At 51.1% G+C, this 12334-nt stretch overlaps 1 protein-coding gene across 3 annotated transcripts; it reads left to right on the top strand.

Annotated features, from left to right (window-relative positions):
- Positions 1-407: 407 nt before the first annotated feature.
- Positions 408-12334, top strand: LOC127359894 (uncharacterized). Of its 3 annotated transcripts, XM_051394212.1 has the most exons (4): positions 10701-10996; positions 11091-11847; positions 11941-12136; positions 12229-12332. In XM_051394212.1, exons 1-4 carry the CDS (start codon positions 10703-10705, stop codon positions 12293-12295), a joined length of 1314 nt encoding a protein of 437 aa, XP_051250172.1. In that variant the 5' UTR covers positions 10701-10702; the 3' UTR covers positions 12296-12332. The 3 variants fall into 3 exon arrangements, with proteins under 3 accessions (XP_051250171.1, XP_051250172.1, XP_051250170.1); XM_051394211.1 differs by lacking the exon at positions 10701-10996 and adding an exon at positions 408-703 and having other exon boundaries at positions 11091-12136; positions 12229-12334; XM_051394210.1 differs by having other exon boundaries at positions 11091-12136; positions 12229-12334.

Genomic DNA, 12334 nt, shown 5'->3' with positions numbered 1-12334 from the left:
CCACCCGCCACAGCCCACCCCTTTTTCCAGAGTCCCTTTTTCCTGTGGGTGCCCTACAGGATGTGGGCGTACCACCTCCGCTGCCCCATCGTCGCCTGTGGGGGCAAGCTTGCGGGAGCTGGCCTCTACAAGACGGTGAGGAGGGTCTTGGACAGGAGCTGCTGGTACTTCATGGGCACGGAGTACCTGGAATGCAGCTCCTGTCACAAGAAGATGCCGGGATGGTCGCAGGACATCTTGGGACAGCTGGACATGGCCCATCGTGAGCAGTTTCCAGCAGTTCTCACGTACAAGTAAGTAATGTAAACAGTAACAGCAACAGTAATGTATTTCTGTGGTTTTCTCCAGTAACCTCTGATCACCTCTTTCCCCTCCCAGGTTGTCCTGCGACAGAGCTGTGATCGGGCTCATGAAGGAGCGCACTTTGGGCAACAGTGCGTCTCGCCTCCGTGCCTCTCTGGTGGAGCAGCACACCAGAGAGTGGATGGCGCGGTCGATGCTGTACCTTTCCGTGCTCCGCAAGCTTCGGGTACCGGGCGCTGCGCCGCTGGCGGCGTCGTCGCTCCCAACCATGCACCCGGTGCCCACAGTGCTCTGGCTCATCAACGTCTACGTCAGGGACGCCTTGACGAGGCTCGACGAGACGAGAGCCAGAGTCACTTCCATCTTTGGTGATCTTTTGAAGATGGACTCCACCAAGAAGGTAGGTTTTGTTATCCACCACAGCGTGCCGTGTACCCAGTGTAATGTTTGTTTTGTCATGTGTCTGAATGTTGTTGTGTTGCTGTGTCACACAGATCACCAAAAAGCTTGCGGGCGGTGCTGCCGGGACGGCCGCCTGGGTCACCAACGTCGGCAATGAGTACGGGCAGGTGCTCATGTCCGTCCTCACCGCAGCTGAGGGGGGCGGACTTGTCGACATGGCATGGTACCGCGAAGCCGGGAAGGCCCCTCCAAGGGTCCTGTACGTGGACCGGGACTGCTGTGCCACCGTGGGACAGTGTCAAACGTCCAAGCTGTTCCACGAGTGGCACGAGCTGGTCGTCAGGCTCGACGTGTGGCACCTCATGCGGCGTTTCGCCAGAGGGGTGACCACCGACAGCCACCAGCTCTACGGCCTCTTCATGGCGAGGCTCTCCTTCGCCATTTTTGAGTGGGACGCCGAAGACGTGTCCCGCCTGAGAGGAGCCAAGCAGTCCGAGGAGGGGAGGGACGCCCAGGAGGTCAAGCTGTCCGCCAAGGAGCTCGCCCGTCACTGCCGGCGCCGCACCAGGGGTGCAGTGGAGACGGAGCGGCTGGTCCAAGAGGTGCTGGACACCTTCTGGCACGTGACGGACAGCATGGGCGTCCCTTTGATCGACCGCGCCCGAATGGAGGAGATCTGGAGCACGCAGCGCCGACACCTCGACTGCATCCAGGACCCTGCGGGAGTGGACCTCTACACCAAGACGGGAGAGCTCACCAAAGGCGGGGTGAGGCTCCCCGTCTACCGGGTGCGGCCGAGGCTCCACTTCCCTGGAATCGTTCCACCTGCACCTGTGCCGCTTCATCCCAGGTAAGTACATGTGTGGTTTACAACACAGACTCAATTATGTATTTGTGTGTTTATTTGTCCTCACACTAACTGTGTTGCTTTGTTTCTGCTTAGGACAATCTGCAAGTGATGTACACTTCCAGGTGTACCTGCTGGAGGGCCTGGTGCGGTGGAACGAGAATCGAGGGAGGACAGAGGTCGGCGCTGCGTTGCTACAGTGCCCAGCTGCAGCACAGCTTCGACCAGCTGACCCAAGAGCTTCTTGGGCTCACGCTGGTCGACACGTACACCATGCCCAGGGAGTACACAGGTAAGTCATAAATCTGTCTGAGGTAACGGTAACGTTTAACACCTGTCTTAGGTGTCTGTCATTTAACATCTGTGTCTCTGTGTGCCCACAGGGGAACTCATTGGGGTGGAGTACCTGTTCTCCCAGACGGGCGCTGTGCTGCAGAAGGACCTGGATGATCCTGACGCTCCAGGAGGGACTGATGAGGACGAAGCCGGGGGGGGGCAGTGATGAAGAGTTCGAGGAGGAGGAACCAGAGGAGATTCGTCTCCTCGAACACCACAGCGCTCTCCTTCAGTCCTCAAACCTCACCCGCGTGGACCAAATGGAGGTGCAGCAGGCTGAGGAGGAGGAGGAGGAGGAGGAGGATGTTATCGGGCCAGGTGGAGGCAGCTACCAGCACGTCGTGGCCCTGGCCCAGGCCCTCGTGGAACTGCGCCACCGCCGCTACGTCACTCCCAGGCAAGCCAGAGAGATCACCGCTCTCTGGCTGAAGTTGAGTGATTGGGACAAGGCAGCGGTCAAATTCCCCCCCCCGTCACCAGGGCCGGCTTGTCCAAGGCCGATTCCGGACCACCCAGCGGCACGCTCACATGCCAGGGGTGTGGATAGTGTGAAGCGGTAAGCAGTCACAATAAATTTCCAAGCTTTTTTTGGTTCTTGTCCTGTCCTGTCAGTCACTAATTAACTCACTGACTCACTCTCTCTCTCTCTCTCTCTCTCCTCTCTCTCTCTCTGTCTATGTAGTGCGGTCCTGGGCAAGGGGGGCGGGAGCGGCGCAGTCTCCCGATGTGTCGAGGCTTGTGGAGGCTGTCCTGCTGGACCTCAGCATCCTCCACTGCAGCGAGGGCAGGAAGATTGCCGGGGTCTGGATTCCTCGCTGGGGTGCCGTCATGAGGGACTATCTAACAATTCGCGAGAATGTTTATAGTTGTGCAGCCCTCATGACGAGCACCCGCATCCAGCTATATGATGTCAATCGGCGGACCCTGACGCAATGGTAAGACCTGATCCTTTCTCTCACATCTGATTTGAAGTGGCACTGTGTGAGTGTGTGTGTGTGATGTCATGATTACTAATGTGCATTTGTTACATTCTGTTTTTTAAGGCACAACCAGAGGAGCAAGGCCATGATGAGGGACACCATCGCCATTGCAGTCCTGGGGCCCAGCACTCCCCAGACTGCAGCGGAGCCCCTGCCTGCCCCACCGACTGTGCTGCAGCAGCCTGAGCAGCCAGACCAGCCCCTCCAGCACCGCCTGCCCACGGACGCTTCTGGTCCTGGACCTCATCGTCGCCAGCTCCTCCACTGCCTCCTCCTCCTCCTCCTCATCAGCCACCCCACAAGCCTCCAGCGCGGACGCCGTCCTGTCCACCAGCGTCAGCGCGGAGGCCGGTGACATCCCCTCCACAGCCACAGCTGCCACTGCTCCACCAGTGCCAAGGAACACCGCCTGGAGGCGCAAGCTCCAGGAGGAGAAAGAGCGTTGTGCCGGGAGCTGGGAGAACACTTAAAACCAGCAAAGAAGGTCTCCCACTTTAACTGCAGGCGCAGTGGCCAACCGAAGACGCGGGCGTTTGGCCACAGCCGCTACAAGAAGGAGACCTTCTGCTCCCGGGCCGAGGGGAAAGGGAGAACTGTGGAGCAGTGGCTGGCAGAGGTGAAGGGGCGTGATGGAGCAGCCCCCCCTGCCTGAGCGAACACTTCACTTTGTGTGTGTGTGTGTGTGTGTGGTGAGTGATGGGGCGGCTCCCCCTCTCTGAACGAACGTTTGTGTGTGTGTGTGTGTGTGTGTGTGTGTGTGTGTGGGTGGTTTGGGGGAGGGATTTGTAAATATTGTGTATATAGTGTATTTAGTTTGTCAATTATGTTTGCTAAATAAATATTGTGTATATAGTTGTCTTATATAAGATATTCCTTTATTTGTCCCACAATGGGGAAATTCCAATATATATCTATATAGTTGTATATTGCTGTCTTAATTGTTTTTGTTTTAAATAAACTTTTCTTTTTTAAACCAATGCTTTCTCCTGCTTCTTTCGGTCTTTAAGAAATTAAATAAATATAGGGAAGACTAGGTATCTAGACTAGGTGCCTGATATCACTAAATTCCCACAGGTAACAGTCACACAATACATCATTCCCTCTCCTCACTTAAAACTAGGGTCAAGGGGTCAACCCAGGGTCAGGTTCAAAGGTTTACCTAGAGACTAGGTGAGAATGGGCCTCAAATGGACACTGTAAAACAACAGGGGGTGCTGAGGGTTTAGTTGGACAGAATGGAAGGCAGAAAAGCAACGCGGAAAACCAAACACGTCACTTCATTAGGTTTGTTAGAAATATACTTTGTTAAACTGCATCTGTGTTTCTATGTACCTTGACTAACAGAGTTCTGTATTGTATTTGTATTTAAGTGGACTACGACTGCACATCCTCCTCCTCCTCCTCCTCCTCCAGCTCCTCTCCTTGACGGCTTCAGGCAGCAGAGCCAGTGGCGGGGACCAGCAAGCCCACCCGTTGCACTGTGTACAGGCGCAAAATTAAAGCAGCAAAAGACAAAAAAGTCCTCCAAAGTACCAGGGGAAAGCCACAGCACAAACCTGGTGACCCCTGCAACATCCGTGGCCAAGCATGCACGGTGGATGGTGGCCACACTTACCTCAAGGGCCAATACTTTTGTGCTGTGGAAGAGGGCCCTGGAGGACGCACAGTGCAAGAGTAGATCAGGGAACAGCTTGGCCCTGGTGAGCTACAGAAGCTCCCCAGAACAACAGCCTGGAACCTCAAACAGAGGCATGAGAAACCAGAGAAACCAGGTGGGAAAGTGAGGAAGCCCCACAAACTGCGGATCTGCCAACTCTGTGGCCAGCCACAGCAGAAAGACTTTGGCCACAGCCAATATGGGGGAGAGCACTTCTGTGCTTTCTATGAAGGGAAGACTGTGGAGCTGTGGCTGGCTGAGAAGAGTTTAAAAAGACATTAAAAGTTTTTTTTTTTTAAATATTTACTGTACTATTATCCAAGCACCTTATATGTTTCATCTGTTCACTGCACCTTATATTTTTTATTTTTAGTTTGCACTGCAATTATACTGGTTATTTATCCATTTTTTATATTGCATTCTATGTTGATTTTTTTGATATGTCTGTGTGTTGTTACTGTGTGTAATGCTGCTGCTACATTGCACTTTCCCAGCTTATCTATTATACATTTTGACCATTCCTAATAAATATTGAATTGATTAAAACCTTGTCATGTCTATTTAAATACTTTTTAACTTGACTTTTTAAACCTGGAGCCATTCAGGAGGCCAAAACGATACAAATATTAATGCACATTTAACAAAACAGGTCTCCTTGCTTTAAATGCGTGCAGGTGCCTTTAATTCGCCATATGATAAGTAACCATGTGCTCGGGATGACGTCGAACAACAGCTGAGAAAAGAAGCTTTTTCATTTAAGCTGCCATTGTCTTCCAGAAGCACCTATCTGCCAGTTTCCACCTCAGGAAGCTTCACAGCGGTGACTAGTACATTATAGAGTGGTTTGGTGTGGCTCTCTCACTTAGTTTGGCTGTAATGCACAAAACTATTAAAAGTGACTTTTTTGCGTTTCCCATGTAATTCTGGCTTTTTCCTGTTTCACATGCAATTCTGTGGGACTTTGGTGTTTTTCCACCTAAGTGTGCCGAATGAGCTTCTCAGGCTGAGAAAACAAGCTTTTTCATTCAAGCTGCCATTGTCTTCCAGAAGCACCTATCTGCCAGTTTCCACCTTAGGAAGCTTCACAGCGGTGACTTGTACATTATAGAGTGGTTTCTGTGTTCCAAATGTGGCTTTTTTAAAAGAGGGCACACTTGACCACAAATAATTCATTCTGACTTCAAAGCTTCACAGTGGCTAATTAAAGTGATGCATTTTTTTTTTTTTTTTGGCTCTCTCCCTTAGTTTGGCTCTAATGGACAAAACTATTAAAAGTGACTTTTTGCGTTTCCCATGTAATTCTGGCTTTTTCCTGTTTCAAATGCAATTCTGTGGGACTTTGGTGTTTTTCCACCTAAGTGTGCCAGGCTGAAAAACCAAGCTTTTTCACACAAGCTGCCATTCTCTTCCAGAAGCACCTATCTGCCAGTTTCCACCTCAGGAAGCTTCACAGCGGTGACTTGTACATTATAGAGTGGTTTTCTGTCTTCCAAATGCAGTTACGCTTTTTCGACAAAAGAGGGCACACTTGACCACAGAATAATTCATTCTGGACTTGCAAAGCTTCACAGTGGCATAATTAAAGTGATGCATAAGTGGTTTGGTGTGGCTCTCTCACTTAGTTTGGCTGTAATGAACAAAAATATTAAAATTGACTTTTTTGCTTTTCCCATGTAATTCTGGCTTTTTCCTTTTTCACATGCAATTCTGTGGGACTTTGGTGTTTTTCCAACTAAGTGTGCTGAATGAGCTTCTCAGGCTGAGAAAACAAGCTTTTTCACACAAGCTGCCATTCTCTTCTGGAAGCACCTATCTGCCAGTTTCGACCTCAGGAAGCTTCACAGCGGCGACTTGTACATTATAGAGTGGTTTGGTGTGGCTCTCTCACTTAGTTTGGCTGTAATGGACAAAACTATTAAAAGTGACTTTTTAGCGTTTCCCATGTAATTCTGGCTTTTTCCTGTTTCACATGCAATCGAGCCCCGGACTGATTTCGCACTCTTGCTGGGGCAGGTGTATATAGTTGTTTGCAGTGTTGTGTGTGTGTGTTTTTTTTTAAAAGACATTGACTTTCCCCTCCACAAGGACCGGGACTTTGCCGCAGTGTGGAGGCTTTCTACCAACACCGGTCCACCCACCCTGCCACAACTCTTCTACAGCACAGTGACACTCTGCTTGGAAAAAAAATGTGTGTCCCATTCACACCTGTATAACACGCTGTCATGCCTCTGTGCTGTTCTGATTCTATGCACTGACAAGTCTTATAGGCCTGCTGTTTCTGCTGCCTGTCATATGGTTTAAGGGGGAAATCATTGTGTGTCCCATTCACACCTGTATAACACGCTGTCATGCCTCTGTGCTGTTCTGATTCTATGCACTGACAAGTTTTTTTATTTTTTATATTTTGGACATGTGGGTATGTTCATTAATGTGATCACTGTTACATCAGTTACATCCAGTAGCTGCGACGCAAGATATCGGACTGCCATTTGTGCTGGTTCATCTGCTGTTGCCACTGGCTCTGTTGCTGCCAAAAAAATAAAAAGCCTTGTATGTACAGGTACTTCACACTGTAATGCCCCTGTGTTATGTATCCATGCATATCTGTGCTGAGCTCTTATACTATGTGTCTGCCTGCTGTGATTGCCTTGTGCCACTGCTCTGTTCTGCATCACCATTTATTATTATTATTATTATTATTATTATTATTATTGGATTGTAGTTTAAATAATCTATTTTGCTCTGTACTTCTGCTGTGTTTGATGTTGTTGTTGTGAAGATGCAGAACACAACAACAATATATTTAATTGATATTTATTTCACTGAAGAAAAAGGGGAAACAAATCATACACAGCATGTAACTTTAATTTATACATAAATAATTTATTTACCCTTTTTTACTGAGAATTGTATTTTATTTGTAAAGCCCTTTCCACACTGATATGCTGCACTGTCCTGTATCCTGGACATCTGACTTCATATTTCAAATAAATTGTCATCATTTTATACTGGTATCATTGTTCTCTTGTCCTATATCAAATTTAAAGCAATAAACACTGATGATACATATTCTCAATAAACACTGATGATACATATTCTCAATAAAATGAAGACACAGGAGATAAACCGTACTGTAAATGAAAAATCCATTTATTATTGCATTGCCTGGCCTTGGAAATATGCAAATTCATTATCATTTATAGACTCTATACAACGGTTCCAAGCATGTTTTAATCATTTTTTTATATTTAGAGAAGACATTTCGACGCTATGCACGCGTTTCGCAGTTTGCCTCCGTCGGGATTCGAACCGGCGAGCGGGAGTGCCGTTCCGCACGTCGACCGCGCGTCTTTTGCGCTCTAGTGCGCATGCGCGGGTGCCGACCAAAACAGAGAAGAACGCTGGGGGAGCGCCTCTGCTCTGGGACAGCCTTCGTCTCTGTACCTGTGTTCCACATAAATGTCCCCACCTACCGATTTCAGAGGCTATCATTGGCTCATGCTCAAATGGAACAGGCCAATGGGTGAAGGCCAGGTCAACCCCATTGGTCTGTTCCATTTGGGTGCTGTGCTGTGATTCGACAGCTCGCCGCATGTCCCGCCCACCCCCAAAGCCACAGCCACGGTCAGTGTCATTCATTCATTCGGACTGAGCGGCGTTTGAGTGAGCGGACGGACGGACATTCACACAATATTATAAGGTTAGACAAACTTTATTGTTTGTAAAATTATGTGCTACATTGAAAAGGCAGCTTATATATTATACAGTAATCAGTTAGCAGTGAAACAGCGAGCCAATGTAACGTTAGCGTAAGTTAGGACTGCCGCCGATGTCATTACCGATCGGTGAAATGTGTTTAAAATAATATTCCCATACTGGGTTTACTTGTTGAGACCTAGGATATTGTACTGCTATTGTGTGGAGTTGATATTTAAAGTTTAACTGTGCTTTAGATGCGTTAGCATATAAATCGCTATTAGCATGCTAAGCGTTGGGAATGAATGAGCATTTAGCCACTGCTGTGATGAGCTGACGATCTCTGGAAACGCTTTAAAAACGTGATGAGACAACTTGGCTCACTTCTTAAGACCCTTGGTATGCTGGTACAACGAGGTGGAGTCAAAATTTGAAGTGTAAATATGGTTTAAATGTGTAAACAGACCAGCCGTGATTTTGCTAGCTAAAAACAAGGAGGTGAATGAGGTCATTTTAGTTACTACTTTTCTGAGGGCTGGCGATCTCTCACAATGTATTTAATCTTTAAACAGACTACCTGATTATCTTCCTTAGACCCTGTAGATGTAGTTACTACAGTTTGAAGTCAAAATTCAAAGTGTAAATATGGTTTAAATGTGTAAACAGGACGCCTGATGTTGAATGTATGTTAATGAATGGGCACAGTATCATTGAGTACAGTAATAGACTGTCAGTAGGATGTAAACAGTGCATGTGTAGCAGATTACTGACTTAAATCTTATTTCTTGTCTTTCTAGAAAATGCAGCCTATTTTCCGCTTTGAGGCAAACCTTGACCTGACCCTGCGGGCCTCTCAGGAGGCGCTGGCCTTGAGCCGCCGCCAGAGGGGGGCCTCTGCCTCTGCCACTGCCCTGGTGGTGGTTAAGACCCCTGAGCTGGTGCGCTCTGAGGCAAGAGACAGGGTGGTGCAGAAGGGAGGTAACCCCACCGATCACCATCAGGTGCTGGCCGAGAGCGAGCTGCAGCTCGGCCAGTACCGTGGTCAGACGTTCCGGTGGCTGCTGGAGAATGACGTGGGATACGCAGTCACCATCTGTGTGTCCCACGAGGGAGAGAGAGACAAAGGGGGCACTAGTCAGCAGAATGCCCTCATGGTGCACAAAGACGCCCTCGTCTCCTACGCCAGGCTGTTCCCGCCGATGGTGGCAGCCATCGACAGGCGTAGGATGCTCGAGGGCAGTCCCCAGACCATGAGGGGCGTGGACGACACGCTGGTGGGGTTCGGTGTTCATAGTGACCTGACCTACAAGACCCTGTACGAGTCGACGGACCGTGAGCGGGCAAGGTAAGTTGTTTGTTTGTTTGTGTGTGTGTGTGTGTGTGTGTGTGTGTGTGTCTGTGTGTGTGTGTCTGTGTGTGTATCTGTGTGTTGCTGTGTGTGTCTGTGTGTGTATCTGTGTCTGTGTGTGTATGTCTGTGTGTGTGCGTGACTTTTTTACCCATTGCATTTCTGTTCTCTTTTTTAGCTATGTACAGTTTGTGAGGCAGGCGGCACCCACAGCCAAAGCGTCCAGGTTGGTGGACTTAAAAAAATATGTGCAGGCCCGGGATGCAGAGAAGGCAGCCCTGGCAGCACAACCACCACAACCACCCCTGGACGCTGTTGGTCCCCAGGATGGACCCTCGGATGCTGACCTGCTCGCTGCCGCCATGGAGGTCGACCCGTGCAGGGATGCCCCATCAGCCGTGCCCCCCTTCTCTCTCTCCCAGCCACCGGAACGTCCCCTTCAGGACAACACCTGTGGGGAGAGGTCAGGCCCCGGCGCACAGGTATGCTCAGTGATGACATATTGTGTTGTAGTGTGTGTGTGTCTGTGTTCAGTACACTAACGGTCTGACACTGCTGTGTGTTTCAGCTGCTACCACGTGGCTGGAGGCTGACGCTCCCCGAAGAGCAGCACGACTGGGTGGGCCGGGCACTGTTCAGGAGGGCACCCAACGGGCAGGGTGTCCTCACATCTGAACTCCGCCTGTGGTGGCACCCACCAGGTGCCCGGCCCCTCTACACCCAGCCACCCGCCACAGCCCACCCCTTTTTCCAGAGTCCCTTTTTCCTGTGGGTGCCCTACAGGATGTGGGCGTACCACCTCCGCTGCCCCATCGTCGCCTGTGGGGGCAAGCTTGCGGGAGCTGGCCTCTACAAGACGGTGAGGAGGGTCTTGGACAGGAGCTGCTGGTACTTCATGGGCACGGAGTACCTGGAATGCAGCTCCTGTCACAAGAAGATGCCGGGATGGTCGCAGGACATCTTGGGACAGCTGGACATGGCCCATCGTGAGCAGTTTCCAGCAGTTCTCACGTACAAGTAAGTAATGTAAACAGTAACAGCAACAGTAATGTATTTCTGTGGTTTTCTCCAGTAACCTCTGATCACCTCTTTCCCCTCCCAGGTTGTCCTGCGACAGAGCTGTGATCGGGCTCATGAAGGAGCGCACTTTGGGCAACAGTGCGTCTCGCCTCCGTGCCTCTCTGGTGGAGCAGCACACCAGAGAGTGGATGGCGCGGTCGATGCTGTACCTTTCCGTGCTCCGCAAGCTTCGGGTACCGGGCGCTGCGCCGCTGGCGGCGTCGTCGCTCCCAACCATGCACCCGGTGCCCACAGTGCTCTGGCTCATCAACGTCTACGTCAGGGACGCCTTGACGAGGCTCGACGAGACGAGAGCCAGAGTCACTTCCATCTTTGGTGATCTTTTGAAGATGGACTCCACCAAGAAGGTAGGTTTTGTTATCCACCACAGCGTGCCGTGTACCCAGTGTAATGTTTGTTTTGTCATGTGTCTGAATGTTGTTGTGTTGCTGTGTCACACAGATCACCAAAAAGCTTGCGGGCGGTGCTGCCGGGACGGCCGCCTGGGTCACCAACGTCGGCAATGAGTACGGGCAGGTGCTCATGTCCGTCCTCACCGCAGCTGAGGGGGGCGGACTTGTCGACATGGCATGGTACCGCGAAGCCGGGAAGGCCCCTCCAAGGGTCCTGTACGTGGACCGGGACTGCTGTGCCACCGTGGGACAGTGTCAAACGTCCAAGCTGTTCCACGAGTGGCACGAGCTGGTCGTCAGGCTCGACGTGTGGCACCTCATGCGGCGTTTCGCCAGAGGGGTGACCACCGACAGCCACCAGCTCTACGGCCTCTTCATGGCGAGGCTCTCCTTCGCCATTTTTGAGTGGGACGCCGAAGACGTGTCCCGCCTGAGAGGAGCCAAGCAGTCCGAGGAGGGGAGGGACGCCCAGGAGGTCAAGCTGTCCGCCAAGGAGCTCGCCCGTCACTGCCGGCGCCGCACCAGGGGTGCAGTGGAGACGGAGCGGCTGGTCCAAGAGGTGCTGGACACCTTCTGGCACGTGACGGACAGCATGGGCGTCCCTTTGATCGACCGCGCCCGAATGGAGGAGATCTGGAGCACGCAGCGCCGACACCTCGACTGCATCCAGGACCCTGCGGGAGTGGACCTCTACACCAAGACGGGAGAGCTCACCAAAGGCGGGGTGAGGCTCCCCGTCTACCGGTGCGGCCGAGGCTCCACTTCCCTGGAATCGTTCCACCTGCACCTGTGCCGCTTCATCCCAGGTAAGTACATGTGTGGTTTACAACACAGACTCAATTATGTATTTGTGTGTTTATTTGTCCTCACACTAACTGTGTTGCTTTGTTTCTGCTTAGGACAATCTGCAAGTGATGTACACTTCCAGGTGTACCTGCTGGAGGGCCTGGTGCGGTGGAACGAGAATCGAGGGAGGACAGAGGTCGGCGCTGCGTTGCTACAGTGCCCAGCTGCAGCACAGCTTCGACCAGCTGACCCAAGAGCTTCTTGGGCTCACGCTGGTCGACACGTACACCATGCCCAGGGAGTACACAGGTAAGTCATAAATCTGTCTGAGGTAACGGTAACGTTTAACACCTGTCTTAGGTGTCTGTCATTTTAACATCTGTGTCTCTGTGTGCCCACAGGGGAACTCATTGGGGTGGAGTACCTGTTCTCCCAGACGGGCGCTGTGCTGCAGAAGGACCTGGATGATCCTGACGCTCCAGGAGGGACTGATGAGGACGAAGCCGG

The sequence above is a fragment of the Dicentrarchus labrax genome, unplaced genomic scaffold (genome assembly GCF_905237075.1).
Source record: "Dicentrarchus labrax unplaced genomic scaffold, dlabrax2021, whole genome shotgun sequence".
Lineage (NCBI taxonomy): Eukaryota > Metazoa > Chordata > Actinopteri > Moronidae > Dicentrarchus > Dicentrarchus labrax.
This window is presented reverse-complemented; position numbering and strand designations above follow the sequence as displayed.